General features: G+C 41.2%; 3 protein-coding genes across 12 annotated transcripts in view; 2 read left to right on the top strand and 1 right to left on the bottom strand.

Moving 5' to 3' along the window:
* The window catches only part of LOC113637223, a 188580-nt gene that overhangs the window by 93677 nt on the left and 77300 nt on the right, over nt 1–17603 (top strand). The gene's annotated exons all lie outside the window — the stretch shown is intronic.
* The window catches only part of LOC113637225 (hsp90 co-chaperone Cdc37-like), an 81327-nt gene that overhangs the window by 32022 nt on the left and 31702 nt on the right, over nt 1–17603 (bottom strand). Inside the window, exons 2-4 of the mRNA XM_047802982.1 lie at nt 5230–5352; nt 4953–5135; nt 4712–4783 (exon numbers count right to left, since the gene is read on the bottom strand). Of these exons, the coding sequence (XP_047658938.1) occupies nt 4712–4783; nt 4953–5135; nt 5230–5352 (378 nt within the window). The remainder of the gene's footprint in view (nt 1–4711; nt 4784–4952; nt 5136–5229; nt 5353–17603) is intronic.
* On the top strand, nt 7604–11925 carry LOC125139371. Of its 2 annotated transcripts, XM_047802977.1 has the most exons (3): nt 7604–7643; nt 8921–9030; nt 10717–11925. In XM_047802977.1, the coding sequence occupies exon 3, from the start codon at nt 10953–10955 to the stop codon at nt 11589–11591; it is 639 nt and encodes a 212-aa protein (XP_047658933.1). In that variant the 5' UTR covers nt 7604–7643; nt 8921–9030; nt 10717–10952; the 3' UTR covers nt 11592–11925. The 2 variants fall into 2 exon arrangements, with proteins under 2 accessions (XP_047658933.1, XP_047658932.1); XM_047802976.1 differs by lacking the exon at nt 7604–7643 and having other exon boundaries at nt 7654–9030.

Below are 17603 nucleotides of genomic sequence, written 5' to 3'. Positions count from 1 at the left end.
AGGCTCACCAGCTTTATGTAACACTTTTTTCAGTAGTTTAGTTGGGATGGGGTCTAGTGAACATGTTGTTGATTTAGCTGTAGTAATAAGTTTATCTAACTCTTCCTGTCCTGTACTTGTAAAGCTGTGTAAAGCCTTAGGTGAGATTGTGTCACTGGTTGCTCTCATATGTTGAGCGTCACCTATTTTATTCCTGATACTTTCGATTTTATCAGTGAAGAATCTCATAAAGTCCTCACTACTGAAATGGGATGGAATAGTGTGTTCAGATTTCTGGTTTTTAGTTAAACTAGCCACTGTGCTAAATAAAAACCTGGGATTGTTCTGGTTATTTTCTATGAGTTTGCTCAGGTGCTCAGAGCCCTAGCAGCTTTTAGAGCCTGTCTGTAGCTGAACATACTGTCCTTATACGCAATTCTAAAAACCTCTAATTTACTTTTTCTCCATTTCCGTTCGAGGTTACGGGTCTCCCTCTTAAGGGTGTGAGTACGACTATTATACCATGGTGCAAGTGTTTTATCTCTAACCTTCTGTAATCTGACTGGGGCAACAGTGTCTAATGTGCTAGTGAATATAGCGTCTATGCTGTTAGTCATTACATCTAGGTCGTTTGTGTTTGAGGGTACATTAAGAAGTCCAGACAGATCAGGCAGGTTATTTGTGAATCTGTCTTTGGTGGTCGGAATAATGGTTCTACCGAGTCGATAACGTGGTGAGACACAGTTAGTCTGTTCTATAGGTAGTGTGTACAGTATGATGTAATGGTCTGTGATGTCATCACTTTGAGGTATGATATCTATATCAGTGACATCTATTCTGTGTGATATTATTAAATCTAGTGTGTGGTTACGTCGATGAGTTGCACTAGATAAATCAGCATAGAATCAAAATCAAAACAGTTTTCTTTCAAGGGAACTCAATGCTGTGCATTGGTATGGGGCATTGTAAGCATCATCCATGACATGTAACAGGAGGCCAAGCAGCATGCAGCAGCATTCAAGGAGCTCATCCCTTGCTGTTTCCAGAACCCAAGGTCTTCTATCAGAAGGCTAGTGTGGCTGCTTGTGTCCGCTCGCAGGAACAGGGGGGCAGATGCTGCAGACAGGGCTAGCCCAAGTGAGAGAGAGATGGTCTGAGGACTGTCATGTTTTCTAGATGACCAAACAATAGGATGCAGCCCCCCTTGGGGTGGATTTGAGTCCAAAGGGTCATCAAGTGTTCATCTCCACCATGCTCTCAAGGGGTTCTCCTGCCAACCCCACTATCCTCGACATTTTCAGGAGCAGACTTTTAGAGCTGTCTGTCTGCGTGAGGTTCACCTTTGGTATGTCCCATCTGTTCACCACCTACCTTGCCAATGTGCTGCTTCAGGGTTTGGAACATTTCATGAGTGCCACATAAACCCCCCATTACAAACATTACAAACCCCCACACTACCCTCCCTCACAAGGGCACAGCAATTGGCACGGCAGGTCCAGCTCTGGTTAGAGGCCAGACTGCTACCCTTAGAAAGTATTTTAGAGCATACGATTTGGGTTAACAACTTCACTTTCAGCTGGTAAAGGCTATATGATGGGTGTGTGCATGAGGGGAAGTGTGTGCACTTGTGGAAGGCTTTCTTTCCTTCACCTAATGAATCTTCTGAGCTGGAAATGATTCATCTTACATACCCAGTTAGGGCCCTTGGGAAGTAAGTATGTCTACAGCTCTAGCTAGTGTTGTAGGTCCACACAACCTTTAGTCTGCTTTGGTGGCTGCAATATGGGTAACCCCATTTATAACCCTTAAACATATTATACATAATATATAGAATATATAGCCCTATATTGTAAACCTATTTTATTGTCTTGTAGATGCTGTAGCCAATGCTTAGCAGGGGTGATGAGCCATCTTATCTCTTGGTATCAGGGCCCATCATGACAGGGGTATAGCTTCTTCCACTTCCCTTTTCAGGGGCATCCCTGCACAATGTTTGTGCTGCAGTTGGCTGGTTCTGCCTGAACATATTTATCAGGTTTTACTTCCTGGGCATGGACAGTACCCTCGGATCACACATCCTTGTGGATTGATCTCATATCCTTTTCTCCTGGCAGTCCCTTGTGGCAATCTCCACAGGTTAGAGAACAGACATTCCTCCCTCGGGTAGCAGCATTGGTACTGGCATTCACCGTAGCACCAATCCATGAGGCAGCATCGAGTTCCCTTGAAATCTAACTTCTCAGGTTACAGATATAACCATGTTTAACACATCAGGCTTGCCTCATATCTTCCTCCAGACAATCAGAATCTGGAGGACATGTGACGTAGATGACCTTTTATGTTCTTGCTAAGGTGTACTGCTATGACATCTGACCACCATCAGGCAATTAAAAATTGTTGTGTTCACAGGTGGGGTGGGGGGGGTGGGGGGGGGGCACGGTTAGCACGTTTGCCTCACACCTCCAGGGTTGGGGGTTAGATTCCCGCCTCTGCCTTGTGTGTGTGGAGTTTGCATGTTCTCCCCGTGCCTCGGGGGTTTCCTCTGGGTACTCCTGTTTCCTCCCCCGGTCCAAAGACATGCATGGTAGGTTGATTGGCATCTCTGGAAAACTGTCCGTAGTGTGTGAGTGCCCTGCGATGGGTTGACACTCTGTCCAGGGTGTATCGATGCCCGATGACGCCTGAGGCACAGGCTCCCCGTGACCCGAGAAGTTCGGATAAGCGGTAGAGAATGAATGAATGAATGAATGAATGAATGTGTTCACATGAGTGTCAGACCCCAGTTCCATGGAGGTAGTTTCCATAGCGCCAAAACACTAAAACTCCTCACTAAAGATCAACATGCTTTTTCCCTCTTTCTAGCTTAAACACATGGAGGTTATAAATGGTGAACATTTAATCGAATGCAGCATTAACAGTGATGCTAATGTTATCTACAGAAGATAACTCACTCATGTAACTCATTTTATTTTCACAACATAGGTTTGTATGTAGCCTTAGATTTTGTTTTTAAATGAAACTGACTATATATCACTTAATATAATATGAAGTCTGTGTGAAGTTTATTAACATTTCAGTATTTTATAGGTGTTTTAATGTGAATGTAAAACTCTAACAAAAAACCTCAGGCTCAGTTTCTGCTGTTTTATCAGAAGTTTTCTGCAATTAATAAAAGATTTAAGTTTTGAGTATCCAGTTGATGAGTCCCTGTAAACAGCTTTGTCATTTAGATGCATTACTGTAATTTCAGCTGTTTTCTAGTTTGATTGTTCATCATGAGGAAAAGACAAAGGAAGTGTTTATTGTTGGAATAGAGCCATAGAGAAGGTGTTTAACTGTACGGTGGAGAGATACTCAATACATCCAGAAGCTCAGAAAGCTTGAAAGTCTTTTTCTACAAATTACACCATAAAACATTTGATTGTTAAAAGGGTGTTAATAATTATATAAAAAAGAGCAAACAGGTACAAAAGAGTGTGTTTACAGAAGACCTTTATTTAGCCATCACAGTTCTAGTACAAATAAAGAGGACACCAGTCTGACCCTAACATGATCATCATCATACACAAACAAGCGTGAGGTCCATGTGCACAGGAAGAGAAATAAAGCTGTACAAGCTAATGGATTATTTATGACTGATCAACACACTTTACTGATAAACCAATAGGTGCAACTACAGAGTTTATTAATAAAAGAGAACATGCTTTAATCAGCCAATCACAGCCCTGCGTTACTGACATCATGTACGAAACTATAGTAGGGTGAGTGGAAATAGCCAAGAACACCTCAGGAGGGCAGAATAAAAAATGAAATAAAAAACAAGACATGCGCACAGCCACAGCACAGGAAGCGCTTTAGTTTAGGGCGACATCTGTAGGTTTGTTTCTTGTATTTTGGGTAAATGTTCAGTTGTGAATGGAGTCATGATAGTACTGTGTTCCAGTAGCCCCAGTTCCTGACCAGTAAATACTACTCCATGAAGCTCCCACATTTAGGTCAGACCAGAGCATTCTGGGTAATAAGGGAGAAATGTGATATTAAGGATCAGGGCTCACTGAGCATCTCCAATCTTCACTTCCTCATACTGAGGCTCCTCCTCCTTCACCTCCTTCTCCTCCTCCTTCTCTCGGTCATCGTCTGGCTGTGAATTCGGCACCCACAGACCCGAATCGATGCAGCGCTTCATGTGGTACTTCGCCTCCTACACACACACACACACACACACACACACACACACACACACACACACACACACACACACACACACACACACACACACCTATTGTAACATGGACAAAGGAACTTGAGGAAAAACTAACCTGATCTACAGACATTAACACCTTCTCCACAACTTCCCCAACCCTGTACATGACTGAGTAATCTCAGGAATGATCATTATAACACCACATTAATGTTTGTAAGGTACCTTCTCCTTCCTGGGAGACATTCTCTACTAACCAGCCAACTAACCAACACAGACCATCCAGAACGCTTCTGCTGCAGGTGGTGAAATTAGTTGTCGTAGTAACAAGGACAGTTAAACCAGTTAGCTATTTGCATTACTATCAGACACGATGAGAAATGTAACACGCACACACACACACACACGCACACGCACACACACACACGCGCACGCACGCATGCACACACGCACGCACACACACACACGCGCACGCACGCATGCACACACGCACGCACACACACACACGCGCACGCACGCACGCACACCAACCGTGGGATCCATTTTGCTGATGGCATCTTGTAACATCTGGATGTCTTTATCATCAAAGCACTTCTGCATTTCCTGTTTGAGGAAACACACACACACACACACACACACACACACACACACACACACACACACACACACACACACACTCACTTTATAGTCTGTTTCTCTGTGTTAAGTTTTTGAGCCACTTTGTGTTCTCCACAGCCTTAAGTGTGTGTGTGTGTGTGTGTGTGTGTGTTACCTGGGGCAGGGTGTCGTACACCTCCACAGGGTCCAGACCTCCAGGACCAAGCCGTTTTTTCTTCTCCTCCTCTTCATACTCCTTCATGGCCTTCTCAATGCGGACCTTTGCCCGGCCACGTACACGCTCTTTAAAGGACGCCAACTCATCATTAAAGGCATCCTGATACTGCTGATCTGCCGTCTGACACACAACACACACACACACACACACACAGTATCATCACTGTTCACCACACAGACACACCACTTCAGTAACTGCTCACTCATGTGTGCACCTTTATCTTGGAGAAGAACTGGCGGAAACATCCCCGTGGGTCGATCTTTAGGCTTTTCGCAAGTTCCAGGATGAACTGCATAACAATGGTCTGATGGGCCACCTGTTCCATGAGAGCATGTTTCTGTAACACACACACACACACACACACACACACACACACACACACACACACACACACCATATTCACCCATAAAGTTACCTTAACACCAATAGTGGTTACTATGGCAGCCTGTTGCGGTATAATTTACAGACTAATGCTGAGAGATTAGGAACACAACCATGTAGAACACCTTCCCTTCATCAGGGAACAATTCTCTGTTCCCAAACTTCAAGGAGAATCTGTTTAAAGGAACTACACCATTTAACTTTACCAGCTGAGTTGATTTACCACAACACATCATATATTTAATAAGATAAATACTTTCCCAAACAAATTTCCATAAATAAGTCATATATAAATGTATATATTATGTGATATCTGTTAATTCATGCCAACAATCTACAAACTCTAAATGTTTCCACCCCCAACAACTGAGTACGACTCATCAGCAAAAACTAAGCATCAAAACAATAAAACTAAATCATTAGACACTCCTCAAAAAAAGGAATAAAACATCCTGAATGGATCTCACTAACAAGACACTTCTGTTTTCACTTTAAAGCTGAGATCCTAAAAGTAAACCACAGATTAGCTTCTTATTTGTTCCTCATTAACACTGCTAACCTAACCATTATAAACGCCTCGAGACGTTTTTGTCCATTAGGGGGCGCAGTTCACCATTTTTTAACCCTATGTCTCTCTGTGTTTCAGCTAGAGCAGTCCTTCTGAAATAGTGGGGCACGTCTCCCTGGGACACACGGGACAGAGCAGGAGGTATGAAGTGCGCTTGAGTTTTTTCAGCAGAAATGTGCCAACAATCGTCCCGCTTTGTGAACTTCAGTAAACCAGCGAGTGCTGTTAGCATCATATAAGGTGGTGTACCAAAATGCTCAGTGTAAAAAACCCCACTCCATAGCAGAGGAGCTGTACAAGGAGCTGTACTGGGACCTGGACTTGTACAAGACCACATTCAGGTCCCAGATAAACATTGAGTTACAGTTTCATGCTTCAAACCCTGCTTCAAAAAGCAGTGCACTGCAAAACCTGCTTATAATAGCCATTAATCCTGACGTCCTCATTTTGATAAAAAATTTGCATAAATTGTTTTATTAATTTTGGATTTGTAGGTCGAAGTGTTTTATATATTGTGCTCCTGAGTTAATGTTGCTGATCAATTTGAATTTATTCTTATTTATTGATTATATTTCATTTTATTTTTCAGTAAATGGTCAAAAATGTTTACAGTTTAAATAAAGATTGCAATTATTTTTAATTTCAGGCAAATTGATGCACTTTAAGTCTTTTCTGTTACAGAATAAAAACAATGTTAATAAAGTTATTCTTTGTTGTAAGTTGATCTATATTTATTTTTTTATGTTTTCTTTTATGTTAATAAGGATACAGTGTCATGCAGAGGTACACTGTAAAAAATATCCATATATTTAACAGTGATGAACAGTAAAATTGTGACAGTAAAAATCCGTAAACTGTAAAATATATTAAAACTGTAGATTTAATGTGAATTTCACATAAATAAATGAATCTGTGAAAACCAGTAATTTATATTTTGTTTCTCAGAAAAAAAATACTTAACAATACCGTAATGCACTATTGCAGTGTTTTTTTTTAATGGAAAATTTTCATGAAGTTTATAACGGTCAAAGACTATGATTTTTACATTTATTTGTTGAAAAATACAGGTTTTAATTGTTGAATGCAAGTATGATTGTGTTGGTAATGAATGTATGCTATAATATGACTGTGATTTTTGTAATATTTTCACATAATAATGAATTAAATAGCACTATTAAGAAAGCAAATTCACTTTATACTGAATTCATTCTTGATTCACTCCACCTTCACATATTGGTCGTGCTAATAAGCAGTGTACAATGTATTAGAATATTTTTTTCCTCAAGTGTCATATTTGAGTAAAATTAAATCATTATATGTCTTTATCAGTTTTTTATGATCCCAAAAACATTAAAATAATAATCTCTTGCTTGTTCTATTTATTTATTTATCTATTTATTTATTTATACTTAAATAACACTATATCTCTATTCTTTTAGGGAAAATAGAACTGTATGATTTTAAAAGTGTCTCATCCAAAATTGTTTCCCTCCTGAAGTCTGGACGAGCGGCCTTTCACATCAAGGCGCCTTATTTCAAACGGGCCAATCAGCGCACTGCATCTGGCAATTAACGCCTTTGCAGCCCGCTCACTTTGGATTACGGCGTCGTCGTTTTCAACAAGTTTTTTGTATTTTCTAGGATTTAACCTCAACCACAGGTCGTCTTCAGTTACTTCGGTAAGAAAATGATTTAGATGGGTATTTATGAACAGTGTTGTGTTGGAGACAAGCACTAACGTTCAGAATCGGTTCAGTCCGTGAAAGCTTATGGTTTTCATTGCAGACTGCATCGTAATGAACCCCGGTGTATTTTTAAATGTGTAGAAGGAAGCTGTAAGCAGGTGTTTTCTCGATATGCCGCTTTAAAGTCTCACTTCTACCTCCACCACACTAGTGCGTCTCTCACGATACTTCCCTTAGGGTACTGAATTGTACCGTTTCACTCACTATGTGAACGCCAGTGTGAGGGAAATAAAGCTCTGATTGCTCACTTAAAGGAAAGTAAGAGGATGTCAAAGTGTGTTCTCTGTAAAATCTTCATTTACCTCCCATATGAATAGAAAACACATATCTCAGAAATGTATGCATGTTTTACATTAAACTACAGGGGCAGCATCTTCTGCCACCACCTACCATTCAAACAGTTGTTGAAGAAATACAAAATATACATGAATTGGGACAGATGTATACACTGAATAGACTAAGCTCACTTCTAAAAGATGTGTCAGTTTCAGATGAAGATGTTATAAAAATCTGTGACACAGTAAAACAATCTGACTTGTTCTCTGCTTGTCACACAGGACCTATGAGAACTGCTTACTCAAGAGTTCAGTGCTTTAAAGATGTGTTTAAGTACGTTGAACCAAAAAAAGTATTCCTGGGCAGAGACGAGAACAGAACTGAGAGATTTGCATATTATGTTCCTGTGTGCTAAATACTTTGAAGCATAAACGGTCTCATATCAGTGGATCCTGATGTTTCCAGATCAGATGTTCTCAGTGACTGTTGTGATGGAGACGTGTTTGCGTCAAGCAGATTTTTTTAAAGAAAATCCAAATTGTCTCAAGCTGGTTCTATACCAGGATGCATTTGAAGTAGTGAACCCACTTGGTTCTGCAAAAAAGAAGCACAAGGTTTTGGCTGTGTCCTTCTCTCTACACAACATTCCTCCCCATGCCCGGTCCAATGCTGATCATATGCAGCTAGTTTTACTGTGTAGGGAGAAGGATTTTAAGGAATTTGGCCATGACAAAGTTTTTTCAGAACTCCTGAACGATTTGAAAGTACTAGAGGAGAATGGCATAACGATGGCAGACAAAACTGTCGTGATGGGAGCTCTCTACTGCATTGCTGGAGACAACTTGGGCTCTCATTGTATTGGGGGTTTTACAGAAAATTTCAGTTCATCAGTGTATTTATGCAGATATTGTCTGTTAACTCCAACTGAATTTCAGAGTGCTGATCCAGCAGACTGTGGACCTCAGAGGACTCCAGAAACCTATAGATCTGCCACAGAACAGCTGGAAAGAGAGGACGTGTCAGACGTACAGGGGATAAAGTTCAGGTCTGTGTTTAATTCTTTACAAAACGTTGATGTTTGCACCCCTGGCATGCCCCCATGTCTTGGTCATGACATTTTTGAGGGTGTCCTATCATACGATCTTGCACTTTACCTCAAATATTTCATGTGCACAAATAAATGGTTCTGAACACAGTTCTGAAAAGGCGCATCAAGCAATTTAAATATAAAGGAACACATACTTTATCCAAGCCTTGTGAGGTCAGTCCAAAACATTGAAACTTAGTGGACAAGCTGTTCAAAATTGGAACTTCTTGAGACTTTTACCTCTCATAATTGGAGACCAAGTGCAGAACCCTCAAGATGATGTCTGGCAGTTAACGTTGCAGCTCAAGGACATCGTTAACTTAATTTGTGCTCAGCAAATTTCCAGGGCCCAGGTTACTTATCTGGATGCTCTCATCCAAGAATATTTGGAAACCAGAAAGGCATTGTTTCCTAATACCAGCTTAAAGCCTTAACACCATTACTTACGACATTATCCAGGGCTAATCCTAAAATTTGGCCCTCTCATCAGGCTTTGGACGATGCGCTTTGAGAGCAAACACAGTTACTTCAAAAGATGCACAAGGCATCTGAAAGATTTCAAAAACCTGTGCTTGACACTCTCAGAGAGACATCAAATGTTCCAGGCCTTCCTTTCTGCTGGGGCAGTCAGTCCTCCAGCATTGCAAATAAAAGATGGCTCACCATTTTACTTGGAGCTTTACAGTGAGCAAGTTAAAGACACAGTCCTACATTTTGGATTTACTGAAAGGAATACAAAGATTCCAGTTGATGTTAAGTACAATGGACTTGCTTACAGGAAGGGCCAGTTTTTTTGTCATGAAGTATGATGAGTCAGTGGAGTTTGGTGAACTTCTGCTGATCTTTGTTAAGGATGATTCAGCTCTTCATTTTCTCATGAGAGTTTATGATGCTGAATTTATTTCTTACTACCACATGTTGAGTAAGAAATAAAGACATCGACAGATTAGAGTGCAGACTCATCAGTCAACTGATTGACATGTGGCCGTTGTCATCTTATGTGAAAAATGGTTACCAGATTATTCCACTGAAGCACAGCATCTTGTCAAAGTGAATGCCTTAATTTCATTGGACCAGAGACCAAACTCTTTTGTTTGTGTGTCTTAACGGATATGGCTGAATCACAGCTGCTAAAGAACATAGGGGATGCGATAGCAGGAGTGCTTCCGGACCTTCCTGATCAACTTGTTAAGTCCGTTGAAGATACTTTGAAAACACTTGGTGCGGCAACCACAGATGATATAAAGTACACCACAGAAAACGATTTGCTGCCAGTGTTAAAGCCCATACAAGCCCGAAGATTCGTTGCTGCCTGGACCCAAAAGAATGAGTATAGAACAATGTCACCACACCACCCAATAGCACACTTGTTAACATGGTGTTAAGGTTAGAATATGAATTTTTGAGTCTAATGATGATGTGATCGTCATTATTTCCTGAATAAATAAATGTTGTTGTTATTATGCAATAGGGGGCTGTTTTCAAAAATTAAAATTTTTAAAATGCAATCTGTTAGACTAATTGCATTTAGTTTTTACTATTTTGTGTAAACTTAATGTCTCCAAATGCATCTATACAGTGTGTAATTTAGCAAAACAGGAAAAGCATTACTCAATGTTTAATACTTTCATATCTTCTTTTTAGTCTCTGGGACTTCAACACCAAAATCTGTGCATTCATCTCCAGTGGTTGTCTTTCCCTCTGCACTCTCAATTTCTTCTTCACCAGCATCATCCACCTCTACATCATCTTCAGGAATCTGTACACCATTAATACCAAACTGCTTAGAGCGATTTGAAATACCATGGCAGAGGCTCCCTGAGGAGTTAATACAGAACTTGGAAAGACAGAAAAGACCTAGGTCAAGACAACGAAAAGAAATGGTAAGGATCGTGGTCTCTGAAATGATGAAGATTTGCAAGAATCCAACCAAACACAACATAACAGAGATAGCAAAAAGGATGGTGGCCAGGTATCCAAAGTCTCTGCAAGATGTGATTGATGGTGACGTTATTGGACCAGGATATCATTCTCTGGTGAAGCAACTTCAGGCAAGAGTTGAAAATGACAAGCGACCTGACACACCAAAGGTTATAAAGCGCAAAGCAGCATCAGATGATGACACAGACGAAATACCTACCGAACAAAAAGCAAGTGTTCAAGACACCTATGGATGTATTAGCTGGGAGTCAAAGCATTTGCCACTCTCGGAGACTGTGGACAGTCAGCTTGAAAAAAATGAAGAAATGAAGATGTTTAAGAAGAACTACAGTACAGATGTTGTGAAAGAACTAGTCAAATGCACCTATTACACCCAGCGTAAAGACATCAACAAAGGGGCAAGCATCCAGAAACTATGCCAGGAACGGCCCTTTCTCTTCAATGAAGTTGGTATGCCAGCACATTTCCAAGAGCTGACTGGTGTGAATCTGATGGAAACCTTCCTTGCCAATGTAGACAGAAAAGGGGCACGTCTGTTAAAGTTCCTGAGATGTGTTGATGCACAAAAAAGCGAATGAGTCCAGAACGCTCTTCTCAAGCTTCAGATTGAAAATTAAACTTTTTTTTCAGACTGTAAATTAAACTGTTTTTTTCTGATGTAACTGCAATGTTGTTGTTCTCTTGGCTTGTTTAGTTTATCATTTCCCACAATTTGTATAACATTTTATGTAGTCCAGAGGACTTCAATATATTCAGTCATTTATTCATTCTCGCACACATTCGCTAGCTTACGTACTGAAACACTGGCTAACACAACCTCAGAAGCTCAGCCAGTAAGATGATTCATCTTATGATGTATGTAACTATTGAAGATGGATCCTGCCTTAATTGGTAATAAAAAAAAGACCTAAAGATCTAAGTACAGGGCTTGATTAATTAGTGTGCCAAGTATAGCATCCAAAAAAGAAACTATACCTATAATTTTAAGTGACATTGAAGCCCCTGTTATTAAAGGTTTGAATTTTATTTTAAATCATTATTCCCAGGTTCCTCCTGCTTTGCTGCTGAGACATTCATGTTGAGCATCGACAAGAAGATTGTCAATGACCACATCACAACCTTCACCTCCGCCATCTGCCTGATGTTTGGCAGTTATTACTGCTTTAACATACACTACCCAGTGGAACTACGATCAACAAAAATAAAAAGGGGGGGGGGCAGTCGTGGCCTAATGGTTAGAGAGTCTGATTCATAACCCTAAGGTTGTGGGTTCGAGTCTCGGTCCGGCCACGACTGAGGTGCCCTTGAGCAAGGCACCAAACCCCCCCAACTGCTCCCCGGGCGCCGCAGCATAAATGGCTGCCCACTGCTCCGGGTGTGTGTTCAGTGCTGTGTGTGTGTTCACTGATGTGTGTGTACACTTTGGATGGGTTAAATGCAGAGAACAAATTCTGAGTATGGGTCACCGTACTTAGCCGTATGTCACGTCACTTTTTTTTTTATGTCACGTCAACACTGGAGTTGATTCCTCTCTCACACACACACGCGCTCCCTCTCACACACACACACACACACGCGCTCCCTCTCACACACACACATGCTCCCTCTCTCTCTCTCACACACACACACACACACACACACACACACTCTCCACCTCACACACGCGCTCCGAGGTGAAACTGTCTTTCAGGTGTCGGGACGCGGTGTGTGCTTCCGGTGACCAGGTGAGGTGCGCCGGTGGTTTCTTGGTCATGGAGGTGAGGGGTGCAGCGATAGTGCTGAATCCGCGGATGAACCGGCGGTAGAAGTTGAAAGTTGAAGTAGAAGTAGAAGTTGATCCTAAAAAGCATTGTAGCTCTTTAATGGTTAGCGCCTGGGGCTACTGTAGTAACGCCTGCACCTTTGCGTCATCCATGGCGACCCCCTCGGCCGAAATGATGTAGCCCAGGAAGGCTGTCGAGGTCTGGTGAAACTCACATTTTCCGGCCTTGGCATATAAACAATGCTGCATCAGTCGTTGCAACACTGTTCTCACGTTTCGGATGTGCTCCTTTAGGTTTTCAGAATAAATGAGGATGTTGTCGATGTAGATGATCACCCAGCAGTCTAGCATGTCACGAAATACGTCACTGATGAAGGACTGGAAAACCGACGGACTGTTAGAAAGGCCGAACGGCATGACTAAGTATTCGTAATGGCCCGATTGGGTCGAGAAGGCGGTCTTCCACTCAACCCCTTCTCTGATGCGGATAAGATTATAGGCACAGCGGAGGTCTAGTTTGGTGAAATTCCGCACGTCGGAGTTGTTCCAGGGCTGATGGGAGGAGTGGAAGGGTGTACTGAAACTTTACTGTGACATTGTTTAGAGCTCGGTAGTCGATGCACGGCCAGAGGCCCCCATCCTTCTTCTTAACGAAGAAAAACCCTGAAGACGCCGGGGATACAGAGGGCCAGATGAACCCCTTCCTCAGCTCATATTCATTCATGGCTGCTGACTCCAGCTGTGAGAGGGGAAATATTCTCCCTCTAGGTGGTGTTGCTCCTAGCAGGAGTTCGATGGCACAGTCACAGGGGCGATGTGGAAGGTAGTTCAGTGTCCTTGGTCAGTACAATTACTTTAACACACACAATCATACACTCTCTTACACACACACACACACACACACACACACACACACACACACACACACACACACACACACACACATACACTCTCTCTCACACACACAAAAACACAATCATACACTCTCTTACAAACACACACATACAAACAAACACACAATCATACACTCTCTTACACACACAAACACACACACTCATACACTCTCTTACACACACACACACACACACACACACACACACACACACACACACTCTTACACACACAATCATACACTCTCTTACACACACACACACACACACACACACACACACACACACACACACACACACACACACACTCTCTCCACACACACACATACACTCTCTTATACACACACACAATCATACACTCTCTTACACACACACACACACACACACACACACACACAAACAAACACACACTCATACACTCTTACACACACACACACACACACTCTTACACACACAATCATACACTCTCTTACACACACACACACACACACACACACACACACACTCTCCACACACACACATACACTCTCTTACACATACACAATCATACACTCTCTTACACACACACACACACTCATACACTTACACACACACACACACACAAACAAACACACACTCATACACTCTTACACACACACACACACACAAACAAACACACAATCATACACTCTTACACACACACAAACACACACTCATACACTCTCTTACACACACACACAAACACACACACACACACACACTCATACACTTTCTTACACACACACAAGGTAGTTCAGTGTCCTTGGTCAGTACAATTACTTTAACACACACAATCATACACTCTCTTACAAATATACATACAATCATACACACAAACACACTCATATACTCTTACACACACACTCATACAGTCTTACACACACTCACACAAACACACTCATACACTCTTACACACACACTCATACAGTCTTACACACACTCACACAAACACACTCATACACTCTTACACACACACACTCATACAGTCTTACACACACACTCATACAGTCTTACACACACTCACACAAACAAACACACAATCATACACTCTCTTACAAACACACACATACAAACAAACACACAATCATACACTCTCTTACACACACAAACACACACACTCATACACTCACTTACACACACACACACACACACACACACACACACACACACACACACACTTACACACACAATCATACACTCTCTTATACACACACATACACTCTCCACAAACTCATACACTCTTACACACACACACAAACAAACACACAATCATACACTCTATTACACACAGACTCATACACTCTCTTACACACACAAACAAACACACACACACTCACACTTTATTACACACACATTGCACACACACACACACACACTCAGTTGTCTATCAGCCTCCCAAATACAATAAGGACTTAATAAATGACTTTTCTGTGTTCCTGGCTCAAATTATGCCTAAATACGACCTTGTCCTTCTTGTTGGAGACTTTAATGTTCATGTGTATTGTCCTGATAAGCAGATGGCTACGTCATTGACTCTTTTAATCTTGTGCAGCATGTGTGTGGTCCCACACAGGAGCGCAGACACACTCGATCTTGTACTATCGTATGGTTTGCCTGTTCTCAACCTAGAGATCTATGACGCAGTTTTTTCTGATCATATGCCTGTACTTTGAGATAACTCTTGCCTGCAATACAGTTGAATCTCGTGCTGCTCCCCGGGCCTGTCGCATCATTAACCCTTCCACTGCTGTTCAGTTCTCGTCCGTTTTTAATCAGAACTGTCTGTATCGATGCCACCGCTGCTCTCAGGTCAGCTGATCAGCTGCTCCTGAATGTGCCCAAAACTAAACAGAAGCTTAGAGGGGATGTGCCTTTGCTGTAATAGCTCCTAAAATGTGGAAGGATCTGCCACTGCCCATTAGACAGGCCTCTACATTGTCTTCTTTTAAGTCACTTCTTAAAACCCACCTTTTTTCCTTGGCTTTAACACCTGATCATTTTGTTCTTAGTTTGTTTTCTTGTTTTTATGTCTTGTATGAGTTGTATTGAGTATTTTATGTCTATATATTCTTCTGTACAGAACTTTGGTTGTTTTAAAGTGCTCTATAAATAAAGTTTGATTGATTGATTGACAAATACACTCTCTTACACACACCTTCTCACATTTTTGAAGAGGTTTTTCCAGCTGTGAGTTCTGTTGTTGAATTGTACCATCTTCTTTTAAGCATGCTATAGTCCAACCATTGTTAAAAAAGCCCTATCTTGATCAGTATGCGCTGGATAATTACAGACCTATACCAAAATTATCCTTCATCTCAAAAGTCTTGGAAAAAGTTGTGTATTTGCAGGTCTCCTCTTACCTAAGTACTTTTAACATCTTTGACACATTTCAGTCTGGGTTTAGAGAATTTCACAGTACTGAAACTGCCCTACTGAAGGTTACCAATGATATTTTATTGTCACTTGACTCTGGTTCTTTCTGTATTTTAATTATGCTTGATCTAAGTGCAGCTTTCGACACAATAGATCATGATATCCTTCTACAAAGACTTTATCAAGTAGCTGGTTTTCAGGGATCTGTGCGGAACTGGTTTGCTTCCTATCTCAAGGACAGATCTTTTTCTGTGAATTTGGGAAATTGTTTTTCATCTAGGGCTCAAATCTCCTATGGTGTTCCTCAGGGCTCTATCTTGGGTCCTTTGCTTTTCTCATTGTATATGCTTCCACTTGGTTATATTTTTCAGAAACACAATTTATCATATCATCTTTATGCTGATGATACTCAATTCTATTTTCCTGTTAAAAACAATAACTGCTCTATGTCCACTCTGTTTGATTGTCTTCAGGACATTAAGTGCTGACTGGATCTGAATTTTTTACAGTTAAATAATGACAAAACCAAAATAATAGTTTTTGGTCCAACAACTGTGTCTTCTGGTCTTATAAAGCAGCTTGGCCCTTTGTCTGCATATGTACGTAATCATATTAGAAACCTTGGTGTTGTTTTTGATCCTATGCTGTCTTTTGATAAACAGATTAGCACTGTTGTGAAAAGCAGCTTTTTTCAACTAAGATCAATTGCTAAAATCAAGAAGATGCTTTCTATGAAGGACCTACAAACTGTAATTCATGCTTTTACAACCTCGAGATTGGATTACTGAAACTCTCTTTATTTTGGCTTGCCTAAATCATCTCTCGACCGTCTACAACTGGTACAAAATGCGGCAGCGAGATTACTGACTGGCACCAGAAAACGTGAGCACATTACCCCAGTACTTGCCTCATTACACTGGCTCCTGGTTAAGTTCCGTATTGATTTTAAGATTTTACTTTATGTTTTTAAAGCTTTACATGGTTGTGCTCCCCAGTATATTAGTGACCTCCTCACTCCGTACCCTACCCCTAGATCTCTTCGGTCCTCTAATCAATTCCTTCTCTCGGTACCTCGTGCACATTTTAAAACTTAGGGCGATCGGGCTTTTGCTACGGCAGCTCCAAAGTTGTGGAACAATCTCCCTCTTCATTTAAGATCTGCTACCACTGTCTCATTGTTTAAATCTGCTCTAAAAACCCACTTTTACTCTGTATGTTTTAACTCTGTTTGAGGGTTGTGTTTTTTTGGATTGTGTTTTTACTTTTGCATTGTTCTTGTTTTGTTTGTTTTTACTTGATGTACAGCATTTGGCTGCAACATACACTCTCTTACACACACACACACACACACACACACACACCAAGGGGGGGACCTTGGGGAGTAGGAGGGAGTGGTCATTTAGAGCTCTTTCTAACGTTCACTTCATGTGGTCACTTCACTGGAGGTTTTCCTTGTGCTTTGAGATGGCAGTGTGTGTTTTCTCTTCTTTACTCACCGTACTGTGTTTGGGTCTGTTTGGGAGATATACATACGCAGCAGGTGAGCA

This window comes from Tachysurus fulvidraco, chromosome 18 (assembly GCF_022655615.1).
Source record: "Tachysurus fulvidraco isolate hzauxx_2018 chromosome 18, HZAU_PFXX_2.0, whole genome shotgun sequence".
Taxonomy (NCBI): domain Eukaryota; kingdom Metazoa; phylum Chordata; class Actinopteri; order Siluriformes; family Bagridae; genus Tachysurus; species Tachysurus fulvidraco.
The sequence above is the reverse complement of the archived record's forward strand: the minus strand, read 5'-3'. Positions and strand labels throughout refer to the sequence as shown.